The 16,533-nt window shown below is 44.1% G+C and overlaps 1 protein-coding gene across 1 annotated transcript in view; it reads left to right on the top strand.

The window, feature by feature from the left end:
- LOXHD1 (lipoxygenase homology domains 1) overlaps positions 1–16,533 on the top strand; it is a 149,898-nt gene that overhangs the window by 13,030 nt on the left and 120,335 nt on the right. The window contains 4 exon segments of the mRNA XM_027671658.1: positions 3,197–3,311; positions 4,332–4,343; positions 13,100–13,180; positions 14,002–14,186. Of these exon segments, the coding sequence (XP_027527459.1) occupies positions 3,197–3,311; positions 4,332–4,343; positions 13,100–13,180; positions 14,002–14,186 (393 nt within the window).

Below are 16,533 nucleotides of genomic sequence, written 5' to 3'. Positions count from 1 at the left end.
TGCAATGTGACACTTGCCAAATGCAGTGATGTGCTGGTGTCACCAACCCAGACCCTCCTTTTCCCCCTCAGTGCAAAGTTAATTAAAATGGAGCTAACTGCAGCGTATGCTTGGTAATGACAGGTGCTAATGGAGCAGGGCTCAGCACATCTGTCCTGGTAAAAGCTGCTTATCCGTGTGCTGCCTGCTCATTGCGCTGCCTGGAGGCTGAATCTGGGGTTGTGAACCCAAAGTGCAAAGTTGTATGTGCTCATGGGTTGTGGTTTTTTCAAACTGTGAGTCTCCCACCGCGGAAATCAGATGAGGGGCTTGATTTTTGTGGGAGGGGAAAACTGTGGCTTGTTCATGGTTTCATCTTGGACCATTTTCTTGTATCCCATCACCTCACTTGTTTGGAGTTGAAAAGTTGAAGTAGATCAACCTGACTTTAAACTTTTGTAACAAAATTAAGGTTAGATGTATAGATGAGGTGATGTCAATACCTGTGGAGATGCATCAGACCAGTTTAGGAATGGGTTTCACTTGATGGGCAGATATAGCATGACAGACTCTGCTTGCACATATAACGTGTAAGTCCTAGCATTTCTCTAGCAGTAAAAAAAAAAACTCATTAGAAAATCTGCTCAAACTTTTGAAAGGTTTCTGAGAACTCATTTTTCTGCCTTTTCACAGAAAAATGCTTTCAGCCACATGCCTGCCTGCCACTATGAAGCAAAGCACAACTTGACCTCGCCCCTGAAAACAGAAACAGGGTCAAATTTTGCTGAGCCTCTGCGGGGAAAGGAGGGAGGGAGGATGCCTTAAAGGCTCTTTCCCCAAATAAAAGCTTAGAATTACTGAGTCATTAGGGTTGGATAAGACCTCCAAGGTCACCGAGTCCAACCTGTGATTGGTCACATCACCTTGTCAGCAAGACCAGAGCACTGAGTGCCACGTCCAGTTGTTGAATCTTGGAGAGGGATGCTGGGCACACTTCATATGGGCAGAGGGGTACTGAGTTAGGACAGACTTTGCTACCTGTTTTGCTGCAGGCATTGAGTCTTGCTCATCTGTAGCTACCACTCTGGCAGTGCCTGTAGGATGCTCTGACAGTGATAAGTACTTCCACGGTACGGATAAGTCGTAATGCCCTTTGAGATGATCAGACATAAAAGGCCTGCTATAAATGAGTGCAGCAATATTATAATGCGAGCTCCCTGTTTCCCAAGCAGAGTCAATACAGCTGAAAACCACGGGAATGAAGGGTGCTGACTCACCGGGGCAGGGTGGATTACAAATCTCCCTCCTGTTAATGGCTAATGCAAACACGTCGTCTGTCTCTCCCTGCTATGCCAAACATCTCCCGTTGGCATGTGGGAATGCTAACAGGAGGAAGGTGAAATGAAAACACTGTTCATACATATCACTCATGTGCAAGCTGTGGATTTCTTTTTATTTTTTTTTTTTGAAAACAAGTCTCCTCTCCCTGTAAATGAAATATGCCAAGCCAAAGGATTCTTAAAATGTTGCCGAGCACACATCACAACTTACTGTATTTATTACAATAATGTCCCCCTTTCTGTCCTATTTACATCAATGAAAAGGTGAGGTTAGCAAAATATTGCCTTTTTTTTCTTTTTGTCTGACTCAATGCAACAGAGCTGCTGGAAATGAGGAATCCTTTTCAATCAGTTGTATGGGAGTGCCCTGTATTTTGCTCTGTCTCCATGTTTTTTGGTTGAAACTGTGATTAAATTTCTTCTTGGTGCTGTTTCGAGGGAAGAGCTGTTAGTGGGGAAAACCATTTGATGCTCAGACCAGAGTTCCAATACATTTTTTGTCTCTTTTGAATATATATAGAATACATATGTGAATAAAATAGACATGGGACGTAGTAAGGGAAAGATGGGTGCTAACAAAATGTGTAACAGTTCTAATGCAGTCACGAAGGACATTTTTACAGCATTAGTTCTGAGAAATCACATACTTAGCAGTCAGGCTGTGTAGGATAAAATGATGAAAGTTTAGCCTGCCCTCCATTTTATAGGTCTGAGGCTGAAATATTGTTATTAGCTAATGTCCCTCGTGTTGTCTGAAGCCAAAAAGGGCCATGAGGATGCTGTTTTGGCCACAGGCAAAGTGTTACAGTTTCTTCCAGTTTCTTCTGTATTGAGCCAACCAAGACATGTCCTTCACTTTAAAGGTAACCTGTTTTCAAGCCTCAAGTCTTGTTCTAACTTCACTCATCATCCTGTCCAAGAGATATGTGTCTGACTGTAATTTGAATCTGTCTAATGCTACCTTCTGGCCATTGGATCTTGTCATGCCACTTGAGTAAAAGGCTCTTTTTAAGTAGTTTGTCTCTCAAGGAGATATATTTGTGTGTAAATAAAGTTGTCACTCAATCTAGTACTTGGAAAGATAAATAGATAGGGCTTTTAGACTTTAATTTAAGTGTTTTCCTACCTACTGTCAGCGGAGGTTTAGGCTGGATATCAGGAAAAGGTTCTTCCCCCACAGGGTGGTCAGGCACTGAACAGGCAATGGTCACAGCACCAAGGCTGACAGAGCTCAAGAAGCCTTTGGACAATGCTCTCAGGAAATGGGTGGGGTTTTGGGGTTGCCCTGTTTGCCTTGAACAGGAGGAGGAGTTGGACTCAACAGTCCTTGTGGGTCCCTTCCAACTCAGAACATTCTATGATTCTCTCATGATTTACCATTTTGCCTTTGGTAAAGTCTCCGGAACAACTGAAATGCAAAATTTCTGGCTGTAGTGATGTCTCAGCTTTGATACAAATATCTTATCCGAGCAAACAGCAAAGTGTGCATTGCATTGACATGTGCATTAATGAAAAGTGGCTCAACAGCTTTAACACTTCACATAAATTCATCTGTTACATGTAATGTGTGCACATGCATTATGGTGGGGGAGGCAACGTGTTCACAGAGAAGTGTTTTATTTGCAGCAAAAATCTGCCCTAACCCAATCCCTCTCTGCCCATATAAAGCATCTCCATCAGTTTTGGTTTGATGTGTTGATTTTCAGCAGTCGGGTTGACCATGCCCTGCCCAAGAAGTGTGTTGGTTTGGGTGGCGGGTGCACAGATCCATCTCGGGGGTCTGTCTTCCAGATCAGGTTTGGGGACGACCTGGACCTATAACATATAGGGTGAGGGCATTCTCCTCTGGTTTTGACCTTTCTTTTCTCCTTCCACAGTTTATGAGGTGGTGACAGTGACAGGAGATGTCCGGGGAGCAGGAACAGACGCCAACGTCTTTGTTACTCTCTTTGGAGAACACGGGATTACTCCCAAGACCCACCTTACAAGCAAGTGAGTATCTGGAAGGAAATCTGTATCTTTGAGGCCTGTTCTTCAGGGACTATTACTGCATTTTGATGTAGCATAATATCATGCTGATGGATGCAGAGGGAATAAATCTAAACGGTATTTTGAGATCACCAGAAAAATCTGAATTTTTGCCATTGCATGTTTCTTGCCCAGCCCCTTGCAAACCTGCATTCCCTTCTGTAGGTGGAAATCCATATTATATAACACTCACACTTGCAAGGTGTGGGGATATTTGCTTCTCATAAAGCTTATTTTAGGACCTCCCAGTTTAGGAGCTGAGAATATTCATTGCTTGTTGGAGTGGGCACGATGGGCTACATTCCCATGCTTAAATCCCACTGAGGTCTCCATGCTAGTCAGGTACAGACATAAATGTCCTTGAATGATTCTGAAGAGTAACTCAGTGAGTTTGAAGTAATGTTGATAGGTAACCACCCACACCCAGCCATAGGAAATCTGAGGCAAGCAGAAATGGAAGAATTTAAACTGACTCCTAATTTAGACTGCTTCCATCCTATCTGCTGGATGCCTTGCTGCCCACTGTTGTGGTTGAACATCACCGTGGTGGCCCTGTTCTATTTTCCTCCAGCTGATGCCAATGCCATCCTCTGGATGCAACTTCCCACTCCTTAACACCATGTTGAATTTAGTGGAAGTCATATTTTATAATTTAAGAACCTATTAAGAGACTTTTGACTCTCTAAATAGCTTTTTTTTTTTTTTTAATTTAAGAAGTGAGCATCAGGGCCAGCAGGTGCTCATTTCCCATAAAAGCAAGATGACTTTCAATGAAGTCCCAGCTCTGCATGTACTAATTTCTCCTTAGCCAGGCAATTGCACTAAGATAAAGCAGAAATCCCTTCTCCACAGGGTGTAAGAGAGGCTGTGTGTATCAGTTTTTTCAGTGTTCTTATTGTTTTGGTTTTCTTGAAAATGTGTTTCAAAGTTATTGATCCTGTGCTAATGTCACACGGTAACTTCACATTTTCTCCATTTCTACAGCACCGACAAGAGGTACCTGCAGCTATTTTAAATTTTACCCTCAAAAGAGCTTCTCTTCCCAGTGAAACAACTCAAACATGAGAGTCTGTAAAGAAAATGATATGGGAATGGTAAAGAAAATACATGAAATTTCAGCCCTGTTTGCCATATTTTAAATTCAGAAATCAGAGCTAGGCAAAGGAGTTTTACTATCCAGAATCCCTGGAAACATCAGGGAGAGCTTCCTGATTGTATATTATACATGTGTACAAAATACTTTGTCTATATTCTGTGGTTTTCATCCAAACCTCCCAATAAACTTACAAAATGAAGTTCTGTTTTCCTTGGTTTAACAGAGAAGGAAACCGAGGCAAGGAGGTAAAAGATGATGTGGAACCATAGCAGGTCAGTGACAGAGCTGGGAGCAGCAGCAGCTCTGCTGAGGAAAGAGCTTCTAGAACCCAAACCTGCCTCGTAGTGCTTGGCAAAGCCGTCAAAGCAACAGCTGCTTTCCAGGGAGTTTTCTTTTGGTCAGCATTTACATAAATAGCCATTTCACTGGGAAAAGTGGTCATGTGCTTGTGGCTATGGAAAGAATCCAAATATTAAATTAAAAAAAAATATATATATATTCATACTGTATGCCCTTTAGAGAAGAAGTCAAGAGACCTCCATAACAGATTTCTCAATCAGCTGTGGCCTTAAACAAGCTACTGGTTGTACAGGCACTTTGGTTGATGCCTGCTCTTTCCTCCTGCTCTCACTGCTTTCACTTTGTGAAACAAAAAAAAAGAAAGGACACGCAGGGATTATTTGAGGTTGCAGCAGCAGCAGCACTCTGAGCTTGTTCAGAGCTGGGTTAGCATTTTGGTCTTGGTCCCTGTTGCTGCAGAAAGCAGATGGCTGAGGTGTTGGTAAGCAAGGATGAAAGGCACGGGTAGGCAACCTTCTGCAGTTCAGGACTCTTAAAAGTGGTCCCATAGGAGGTGACCGCTAGAACTGCAACTACAGCTTTCCACAGGGGGTTTCCCCAAACATCAGCAAAATTTCTGTGTCTCTAAGCAAAGTCTGGCACGTTACAGTGCTTCATTGAGGAACAGCAAAAAAAAAAGGTAGTCCTGGAGTAGAAGTGTCTGCAGACAAGCTTATTTGATAGTCTTGTCTCATAAATATGATGCAAACCATAAAGAAGTCAGTTTGCCCCCCAAAACTTGTTGTGCAGACTTGTTAATATGGCAAAAGGATGGAATCTCATGCATCTTTCAACTAAACGTTTACACGAGTTCACCTATGACTGCAAATGCATGACATTTTATGGGAGCTTACATTTCCTCATGTATGACAGACAGCTAAAATATCATGCATTGCCTAAAGATGGTACTACCATTTCAGCTTCTGGTTAGAATAGGTTTTTCTTCTTTCGTGACTGTGTGCTGGTAGTGAAATACATGACATTTCAGGTCTTTGTGTCGTGCGCGGTAAAGGGAAGACATGGCAAACTCATGAATTATCATGTGTTTCTAACGTTGGCCAGCAATAAGGTAACTGTGAAAGGCACAAATCTTTGTCCTGACTTGTCAGGAGGAACATCAGTTCTGGAAGTGGCAGCACTCAAAACGTGCTCACCTAAAGGGGGCCTACAAGAAAGGACATGGAGTGGGAGGACAAGGGGGATTGGCTTTAAATCACAGAGGGCAGGGTTAGATCAGGTATTAGGTAGAAATTCTTGACTATGATGATGGTGAGGCCCTGGCAAGGGTTGCCCAGAGAAGCTGTGGCTGCCCCATCCCTGGAAGGGTTCAAGGCCAGCCTGGATGGGGCTCGGAGGAATCCAGTCTAGTGGAAGGTGTCCCTGCCCATGACAGGGGGTGGAACAAGATGGGCTTTAAGATCCCTTCCAACTCAAACCATTCTATGATCCTGTGATTTATTTAGGCAAGGAGGTTTAGCCAGGTAGTTTTTAGGGCCTGGGAGGGACTAGAATGACTCCACTTTTGCAGTCACTGTCTGTCATTTTGGGGGGATGGTAACACTGGTGCTGGAGGTGGTGGATGGGTGCTGGCGAAGTGCTGCTTGGGCCCAGCAGCTCTTGGAGAAATCCCCAGCTCACACAATTCTCCAGTTCCCCACCCGCCATCCTGCACTAGCCACAGCTCAGCCAGAAGCTAAAAGCACTACCACAAATGAATTTCTTTCCACTGGCTCTATCACAGCTGAACACCAAGGCATTGCTTGGTGGCATTTTGGCAATTTCCAAGACCTTTTCTATAGGCATGAATTGATTCCCTGGGGTGCAACACTGAACAAGGAGTGCTGATCCTCCACATTATTTTCCCTCTCCATGCTCATGTGCTTTCCAACAGGCTAAGGCTAAGGAACAAATGCAAAATTCATCTGGGAGTGGCACCACCAGCTCATTCACAGCGTTTAGTCCAAATTTATATATTTCTTGCTAGTGTAAATGAAGCCACTTTTCAGTGGCAGGCTTACCTGGTCCAGCTTTTGACAACTGCAATTAATATTCATGGTGAGATTTTTCCTTTGAGAGGAAAAAAAAAAAGGGAAAAAGAGAAGATTTAGCAGCTCTGGCAATCTGGAAGAAAGATGAGATAATTGGTGACAGCTGGCTTCTTACTGAATTTGAGGACTATACAATGGAATTTTTTTTTTTAAATTTCTGATGTTGAATATTTTTAATTGGCAGTCTCTTCTACCTGGTCTTGGCTGGCTATACAGAGCTTTTCCTGTTCCTAATGCCAGCAGATACATGTGAATTGCAGAGTAAGTACGTGATGGTCTTTAGAGGATGGTAGTCTTTGTAGCTCTGATACAGTTAAGCCAACCCCAGTTGCAGAAGATCTGATTTTGTTGTTTAACTTCTCTGGGATAAATAAATAAATAAAGGAAAGCAGGCTTATTTACTCTGAGTAGTTAATATAATGAGTTAGGAAGGGTTAGATAGTTGGTACAGAAGGTTCTGTTTAGGCTAGGAAGCAAATGAACCCCAAGTGCCGGGTGGGGGAAGGATTCTCATGTTCCTGCCAAAGCACTGCTTCAGAGATGAGCTGCAACGCTTTTCCTCTAATGCCACGGGATGTTTCCCATCTTAAAGCTGTTTATGTACCTAACTGTGCTCTGATTTACACCCATACAAATCTGCAGCACTTACAGTGCGCTCTGAAGACTTAATGATCTGGGACGGCGTTAAGTGACGGCACATTCCCTTCCGAAAAAGAAATTAGGTGGGATTTTTTTTTCTTTCCTCCTCCCTCTGTTGCTCAGGCTTATTACCTAGCCTGTGTCTAGCATTTCAGGAACAAAATACCTGAAACAGCACCTAGATAGCAGCGTTGAACAACCCAAATACAAAACCCTATAGAATTGGCCTCTGTATAAATTATAATCCAGCGGCACCTACGCAAGTAGCAGCTGGTGGTACAACTACAAGGAAGGTCAAGCCTTTGAGAGAAAAACATCAAATTGCTTAAAATAGCCAGACTTTTTAGGGAATCCAGCTGCTAGACCTAGGTCCCTGCTGATCAAGTGTCAGCAGCGTTTTTCAGACTGTAAAACATGCCCAGTTTTCCCCACGGGATGAGTATAAGGTGTCTTCCTTGAAAAAAACTCAACCATCCTGTCTTGCTCAAAATCCTGCCCCTATCCCAACTCATTAATGTAAGTTTTAAAAGTGCAAGAGCTCATTCTTGCGAAAAATTTAAAAATATTTCTCCTTGGGAATGGGATGAAATTTTTCAGCAGAGTAAAATTTGCCCCCGAGTTTGGCGAAGTGAATACAACTCAAAATGTAATTTATATTGGGAAATGATGAGGAAACTTTGCAGTCTTATCACTGGCACTGTTTGCTTTGTACACAGCTTCTCCAGAAAAGATGAGGGTTGGAACAAGATGATCTTTAAGGTCCCTTCCAACCCAGGCCATTCTAGAATTCTGTGATGAAGCATAGCCAAGATTATCTAAATTAAACAACACTGCTTTATTTTGTTCGTGCATATCACACCAGCAAAGATGAAAAACTGGTATTAAGATGCTGCTGCTCCTGGCAGTACAAAGTGAAGGAGCACTTACCCGATGTCTGTCATTAAGGCTGTCTAAATCTGTACCTGGATTGCTTATGGATAAGGCAGGGGCTGTTTCAGTGTGCCTGTAAAGTTTCAGGGGAAGTTCAGACACAGGTTCCCATGGATTTGGGCTGGTGTCTGATTCCTGGGTGCCACCATGCTGCTACATCCCGGAGGAGTTCATCTCATCCAATCAAATCCTTTCAAGTGGGAACATTTTTTTCACTGATTTTCCTGCACTTGCTTAAGCAGGATTTCTTATGCTGGTCAATAATGTCCTTGGTACAGAGACATCCACAGCAGCTGTGCTTTTCTGCTGGCTTCTTTTCCATCTGGAGTGGTTTTGGACGTGTGCTGCCTCGTGGTATTTCCAGCCACCCGCTGACTGATGTTGTCAGCTCATGACAGCAGTCTTGGCTAAATATTTGCAGACCAAACTCCCTGGAGTATTTGTTGCTCCAAGAAGGAGGTTAATGATGCTGCAATTGGAGCTCTATGTTAAGAGTAAATATGGTTTGAACGTATGTGTTTTTTTTGCAGTTAGGCTGTTTGTAAATTTGTACAGGCCAGTGTCCTCTCTCCAGGAGTGATCAATAGTGGATGTGTAGGGAGGAACAGGGGGATGAGGCCAACACATTGTCAGCGTTTTTCAGATAGCTTTTGCATCTTCTGGCAAGCTGCCATTTTATCCAGAGGCCTGATAACACAGATTCACCCAGCCTATAATGTACATTGGACAACCTGAGGATGAGCAAAGCTGTCTGTACTTTCAAGCCAGCAAAACAGCAGAGATTGCCCAGTGTTCATCCCTGCCACCTTTTCAGACGGTGCTGCCAGAGGGACAGAAGTGGAAATGCTACATGAAAACAGGATGTGGAGAGAGCCCACTACAGCAATTGCAAATATATGGGGAGGGACAAGGGCTCATTCTGTGTTTTTGGGAAGAAATTCCATTTCCTTCCTGTCCTTCTCAATTCAGCTCTAACTCACCTTGAATCCTATGCTTCTCATGACAAGAAAGGGAGGGTCTGGAGCAAGTCCAGAGAAAGCCAATGTTGCTGGGGAAGGGTCTGGAGCACAAGTCTAAAGAGGAGCAGCTGAGAGAGCTGAGGGGGCTCATCCTGGAGAAAAGGAGGCTCAGGAGGGACCTTCTGGCTCTCTCCAACTCCTTGACAGGAGGGTGGAGCCAGGTGGGGGTTGGGCTCTACTCCCAGGGAACAAGGGACAGGATGAAAGGAAACAGTCTCAAGCTGCATCAGGAGAGGTTTAGGTCGGATGTTGGGAATAATTTCTTCATGGCACAGGCTGCCCAGGGCAGTGGTGGAGTCCCCATCCCTGGAGAGATTTAAAAGCCCTGTGAATGTGGCACCGGGGGACATGGGTTAGTGATGGCCTTGGCAGTGCTGGGGGAATAGCTGGACTTGATCATCTTAGAGGACTTTTTCCAACCCAAATGATTCAACACCTCGTTCTATGATATGTTAAAACTACGCTGCCCCCCTGTAGTCCATGAGAAACTCACCTCCCGTGAGCTGTGGTTGAGGTGAACCCAATGGCATTTATTTTTTTCTAGAGAGTGGCAGGCTGTAGGATGGTTTTTGCTGTGCGACCTTCAAAATCATTCCCGATACCCAGCTCCTCCTAATGCTGCTAAACATCAGTGGCAGGAGCAGGCAGACCTGTGGGCAGCGTTTCAGGGAGATGCAACCAAGAACTGACTCTTTCTAACAGTTTAATGGAGCATCTTTAAAATTTTGTTCGAACTGACATCCACAATAACACTTTGTGCTTCTGTGCAGCCCTTCATCCACGGTGCTTTTTCAGGCAGTTCTCTGTTTAAAAAGCATTTTCAGGTAAAACTCCTAATGGAAAGGCAATTTAAATGATTGTTAAGCAGGGATTCAAAGCTAAATTGGTTTAGGTTACTCCATCACTGCTGAAGGTTGTTATTTTTATGCCTCTGCTGTGATCAGTACCCAGGTATTCCCCCTGTTCCTAAGAGCTCAGCTGTAGAAAGGGTGCTCTTAGCTGATCAGAAGTGAAGACTATTTTCTACAAACATCCAAAATTTCCATTTCAAATGTGACTTTCATTGAGGTGGTGGGATATGGTCTTGTTAATTCCGCTTTATTTTAAAAAAAAAGTGAATTACTAGTACAAATGTTTATTTTATGTACTTTTGCATATAAAACTGCATCATTGAGAATTTCTTGCTGTCAACACATCAAGTAGTAGCAAAACTCTCATAGCACTGGCTCTGTTGCCTGTGCCCATGGCCTGCAGAAGAGAGGGATGCAGGGATTTATAAATACTACACTTGATTATGTACCAGTTCTTGCGGTGATTTTTAGCAGCATGACTTACCCAACCAGGGGACAAAGTGTTCTGAATCATTGTACATTTGCAGCTCTATGAGCAGTGCAGCCTTCAGGCAATTATTCAACTGAAAGAATCTGAAAACAACTTCAGATACAAAAAAAAAAAAAAAAAGAGAATTTCATATACTACTCTTCGATGAAGTTCCTTGGATGTTTCTTACAAAGCAATTGGAAAAAACGCTACAACAGACCATGAAGAAAATAGAGCTGTGAAGGCCAATCAAATATGTGAAATAACAAATCCAAGTGAAACATATTTCACTTGTTGCCTTGGCCTGGTATTTCAGATTAATGATAGTGCTCACATGAAATTCAGCAGATCCTTAGACTAACTAAGCTTATGGTCTAAGGTCCCTGGGTTTGAACCCAGTCAAGCCTGAATATTGGAAATTTAGTGCTGCAATTTCCAAGTCAGGTTTTTTCCTGCTTTATTTGTCACTGGGCTGTTCAAGGCAGTGTGCTGCACTGCTTTGTGTAATGAGCTCCTTACGGTAATCAGGCTGTGAATGTCTTATCCCAGCCCTAGCCTGGACCAGACTCTGACATGGCCCAGCTGTAATTTCCCTTTTTCTGTCACTCTTACTTTTTTTAGGCTAAATTTCAGTATAGCCACTCACTGTGAGATATTCCCTCACTCACTCTCTCCCCATGTAATTGGCAATACTGAAACATGCTAGAAGGAAGGATTGGATTTTTTTCTGTACTATTGATGCTGCAGGTCTACCTCAAGGGAAGAGACTTGTCAAATTCTTCCTACCTTTTGACAAGCAAGACTTCCCAGGGGTTTGAGTCCTGGGCTATGTCACATTTTCCAATGCTTCCCCCAGCTATTTCAGGATGCCCAAAGCATCTCCTCAGTGGGCACTTTTCAGATGCACTCCAAAAGGAGGTTTCCTGCCCACCATCCGTCCCAGCAACTAAAGGAGCCCAGCACAGCGGTGGGACTGTCACAAACCAGCAGCCACTGGTGCACTGAAAGCTTGGGGCTGATTATTTTCACTTAATACTCCTGTGCCATCTCAGTGGCAGCCTGCAGCACTGCATCGATCTCGGGAGCCAATGCGGGGAGAAGCTGCTGTCATTATGATGCTCATTCAAGCCTGACAGACTAATTGCCTCGCACTCACTGGCTGTTTTCTCTCCGACAGCCAGGCTGGGGGAGGTTGAGCCGGGTTTAATTGTCTCTCGCAAGGTTAACCATTTTAGCCTTTCCATACTTGGGCGATGCTCCTGGCGTGGTGTTTGAAACAGCAGAATGGAAGAGGAGGAGGAGGAGGAAGGCTGGGCATGGGGGTGTGGAGATCACAAAATAACCTGTAAACAAGGCACACGTGATGCGGAGCAAAACTGAACCCCCTTGCTGGGAGCATTAATATTCATTAACTTTCTGAGCACAAGCCTCTTGTCACTGCGGCTTTTTGCTGCCGAAGCTCTGTGGCTTTTTGTTCATTTTAATATGACTTCTGGATTTTGCTGTGTTTAATCATCCGTGGCCGTGCTTAGCGGCCCAGGTGAAATGGGGGCCCATCAGCGAGGGCAGGTGGGAGAGGCTGCATCTTTAGAGCGAGGTTGGGCTTTGCTTTGATGTTATTCATAGCGTTTTTGTGGAAAGAACAAGCTTAGAAAAGGATGGAGGTGCTTTGCCAAGGATCACACCGCAGGCTAGAGGTAGAAATGGGAATTAAATTCTACATCCCCTGACCTGGGCCAATAGACTTTGGATTGCTTTTCCACTTGCGCCTGTGAAATACAAACAGCATGCTTAACACTTCACCAAAAAAGTCCAACTACTCCCAGTCCTGCAATTGTTTTACTTCGGATGAGATGCAAATCATAGGAGAAAGTGTTGAAGCAAGTTTTAGAACTTGTTAAAAAAACTGATGGGAGATGGACCCGTAAAGTTGGATGTGGCTGGATGCTTTTCTCTCTGGCTGAGCTCTGGGCATATCTGTGGCTCCACAGGGAACTTGCTGGGCTGTGGAGCCCCTTTGCTCCACCTCCAGGAGTGGGTCTGCTTGATGCCTGGAGGCGAGGATGGCAGGAGAGGACGTGCCTGGAAGTGGGAAACCGAGGTGAAAAGCATATTGCATTTCCCCCAAAGCTTCCATCTCAGCTTCTATAAGGGCTCTTAGCGGTTGAGGAGGGAAAAAATCTGTTACATGTCAGGACTTAAAGCATCCAAAACTTCTCACAAGAGAGAGGGTATTGAAAAGCAGGCCTTTCCAGGACTAGGAATGACACTTAAGCACTAGTGCTCTGTCAGGCCACCACGCGTGCTTGCTGACAAGGTTGCTGGTTTTTCACCACGGCTTTTGATGCGTGTGCATTACAGGAGCAGCACGGCCTTTGAGAGGAGCAAAACAGACGTGTTCCGAGTGAAAACCAATAACGTCGGACAAATAAAGAAAATAAGGTACCTGCACAACAGTTGCTACCACAGCACCTTCCCTGCGAGCTGCTAATCGGATGACAGGCTGTAGAGGTTTTAGCACTGCCATGTTTTATTCATCATTCGTTAACGTGCTCCCATCAAGGTGAAGTTAAGGGGTGGTAAAAGCTTGTTTACTGCCTAAGATTTGAACTGAGGCGTGAAATCACCTACGGTATTGCTTATAACTATCCGTGCTCCCCACCAAGAATTGTATTTCTGTCATGTGCAATCATGGGGAAAAACATTTAGGATTGTTTTTATGTCCCAGTGGAGGTAAATGGGGTTTGCTATCCTCTTTTGCTAAATTAGTGTCATGTAAATGGTGATTATAATGTTTAACCACCATGTGACCGACCGCTATAAAATTAAAAATTAGTAAGTAGTACAAAGAAAGCTGTGAAGAGGTGGTTAAAACAAAGTAAGAGGGAGAAGAGAGCAGAAGGGATGCAGGGGTGGGAAGGGAGTCCCTTATGTTTTAGATATGCAGTGCAAGGTGAATGAACACGTGCTGAATGAACACATGTGCTGAATGAACATGGAGGGCTATGTATGTTTGCGTGCATCCCTTTGCAGGTAACAGCCCACAGATTCACCTATGATGTCTACCCACAAATATATTGTTACTTTAAAAATACCCTGTGTTTCCTGTAAGTTCTTTGAAACACTTTGGGTAGATGGCTACAAACAGGCGTTCTGTGTATAGTTGCTCTAAGCCTTGCCTAATACACAACATTCCACAAAATCTACGGTGCTAGTGGCCAGCCTTAATCAAAACACCAAAAACAGGGTTGTTCCTCCTCTAGGATTGAGCACGACAACACTGGACTGAACGCGGGCTGGTTCCTCGACCGTGTGATCGTGACCGACATGAACAGACCCCACCTCCGCTTCTACTTCCCCTGCAACAACTGGCTGAGCAAGGAGGATGGGGATGGACTGTACGTCAGAGACCTCGTCGGCAGCCTCAACCCCATGGATGTGCCCAAAAGTAAGGGTTTAAAAAAAAAAAAAAAAAAAAAAAGCTTGGCTTTCCGGTGCTTTGTAAGAAAGGACAGGGTTGCTTTGAGTTGATTTCGTTATATGAAAAGTAATCGCATGGTCTAAGCTGATTTGAGTTTTCTTTATAGCCATGGAGAGAGATATAGGAAGATGCAAAATACCTCCAGAGGGTAATTTCTTCTTCCAGTGTTAGATCTGACATCTCAGGGTGGGATAAATCACTGTTTGGAGAAGCTCCACTTGCTGGTTGAGTACTGAAGGATCCATGAGGACAACGTTAAATTAGGTTAAATGGTCACACGTAGATGAGAGGCATCCTACCCTGGTATCCTCGAGTGCTATCCGAAGAGGCAACATGGTTGCAGTCCCCTGTATAAAGCTGAGTGTTTCCAGGCTCTGGTGATGTCCTGCAGGAAATTTCCGCAAAGAAGCAAACAAACCCTCCTGCTGTAAGTCTGCGCTGGTTTGCTGTGTGTGTATGATATCGATATTGAGCTGGTGCCTGTTTTTCAGAGTGGTTTTAAGCTAATGATGTTGAAACGAAGCCAGGACAGCTTGCAAACTCAAATTGGTATCAGCGTGTAGGCCATGTGGTGATGTACACTGTCTGTAACGTGAGTGGGAAGGCGATCAAGATGTGAAAGTGGAGCCAGCAAACCGGTCTCAGGTGCGATGTCAGCAGTTTATCCACAAGTGCTAATGAGGAAAACGAGTGGTGTTTTCCTGCTGGCCTCACCAGTGCACTGCTCCTTTTCCGGGAGCTTGGTTTGGGCACGTAATTGAAGTACACCCGCCACCAGCCGCGGGTCCATGGGAAAAGAGAGGTGTATAGTTTGGTGCTAAAAAGGAGAAACTTGTGCTTTTTCTAGTATCTCATCTTGCTGAGTATAGGTAGTAGATTTCTTACAATAATGTGCTGACACGACCACTTGGGAGCAACCCTTTGGTGAAACCAATTTGTTGCCAACCTTAATACAGCGCTGTGAGCATTGACAGATGCTCTAGAAGGGCAAAGTATTGTCATTTTTATTGAGGTCCTGTTTGAAGTTAACACTGCAACAATAAACCAAATTGACACTGAATTGTTAAGTAATTTTGCCCTGTTGAGATACAACCTTCTAAAACAGTTTTGCTATGTTGGATATGTAGGTATTAAAAGATACTGTGTGTGAACTAGTGTGCACAGATAATATTCATCGACAGGAAATGTAGGTGGGAGCGTTTTAGAAATGCAGACATCCCCAGGGTGGCTGCCACAGGGGAATGAGATAACGTCTGGAGATATTATCTGCCAAAAACCCACCCAGTTACTGCTGGGGCTGCGTGTACCGAAGTATTTTGCCGCTTTTTTCATCCAATTGGTTTGTGAAATGGAGAAGTTAGGGACAGTCTTAATGTTAAGAATTAAGAGGCAGGGAGGGTCTGGAGAAAGTAGTGAATGAGGCAAAGCAATACACAATTAAGGAGAGGTTCCCTTGAGGAGGAAGTCAACCATTCAATCTTAATAGATCTTTAAATGACACAACGCCTTATCTGAATTTATTATTGCCCCTGCCTGGGAGAGATGATTCAAGGGAATGAATGTGATTTCCTCCATCCTGTTCAACACCTGTCTCACAGCAGGAAAGGACTCGTGGGCTAAACCCTCAGCTGGTACAAAAGAGCGCAGCTCCACTGAAATTTCTGGAACAATTTTGCATTTCACCAGCCAGGCAGCAAGTCCTGAGCGCTCGCTCTTCTGGAGAAGTGGTTTGGGGTTATAGATGAACTGCTCACTCCTCTGTGCTTCGTACGGGATAAACACGAATAAGATGGTCTCCCGAGGGTGAAAGAAAAGGTTTAACCAGGCATTTGTTAGAAGGGCATCTGTTCTCACCACCTTTGTCAGAGAGAAGAGCCCACTTTTGAGCGGCAGTGGGTGCCCCGCAGCCGCCCATGCGAATATGGGGAGCTGGGCTGGGGCCAGAGCCATGGGTGAAGGGTTGGAAGCCTTCCAGGTGGCAGGTCTGAATCTGTAAGAGGAGAGGGTTAGCTCTGCTATCTCAGGTTGCAGTTCCCCTTGAACCATAATTAATGAAAGATAAACATTCCCAGAGTGCTGTGGTGAACTGTCAGCTGCAAATGTAAATGTATCTGAATTAATTTGCCTCCCTCTGGATCAGTAAAGGTCTGAAATGAGATTGTGATATGATTTTCTCTGTACATACAAGTAATTTGCCCTAAATTTGGTTGGGTTCGGGTTTGTTTGGGGTTTGTTTCTTTTTTTTTCCCAATGGATTAAAATAATGGTGTTTACTCTTTACATATTAATATTTTCTAGGCCACTAGATAACTGA

Source organism: Neopelma chrysocephalum, unplaced genomic scaffold (assembly GCF_003984885.1).
Source record: "Neopelma chrysocephalum unplaced genomic scaffold, ASM398488v2 Primary Assembly neopelma1_97116, whole genome shotgun sequence".
NCBI classification, from domain to species: Eukaryota; Metazoa; Chordata; class Aves; order Passeriformes; family Pipridae; genus Neopelma; species Neopelma chrysocephalum.
Note: the sequence above shows the minus strand (reverse complement) of the source record. Positions and strands in the feature narration are given on the sequence as shown.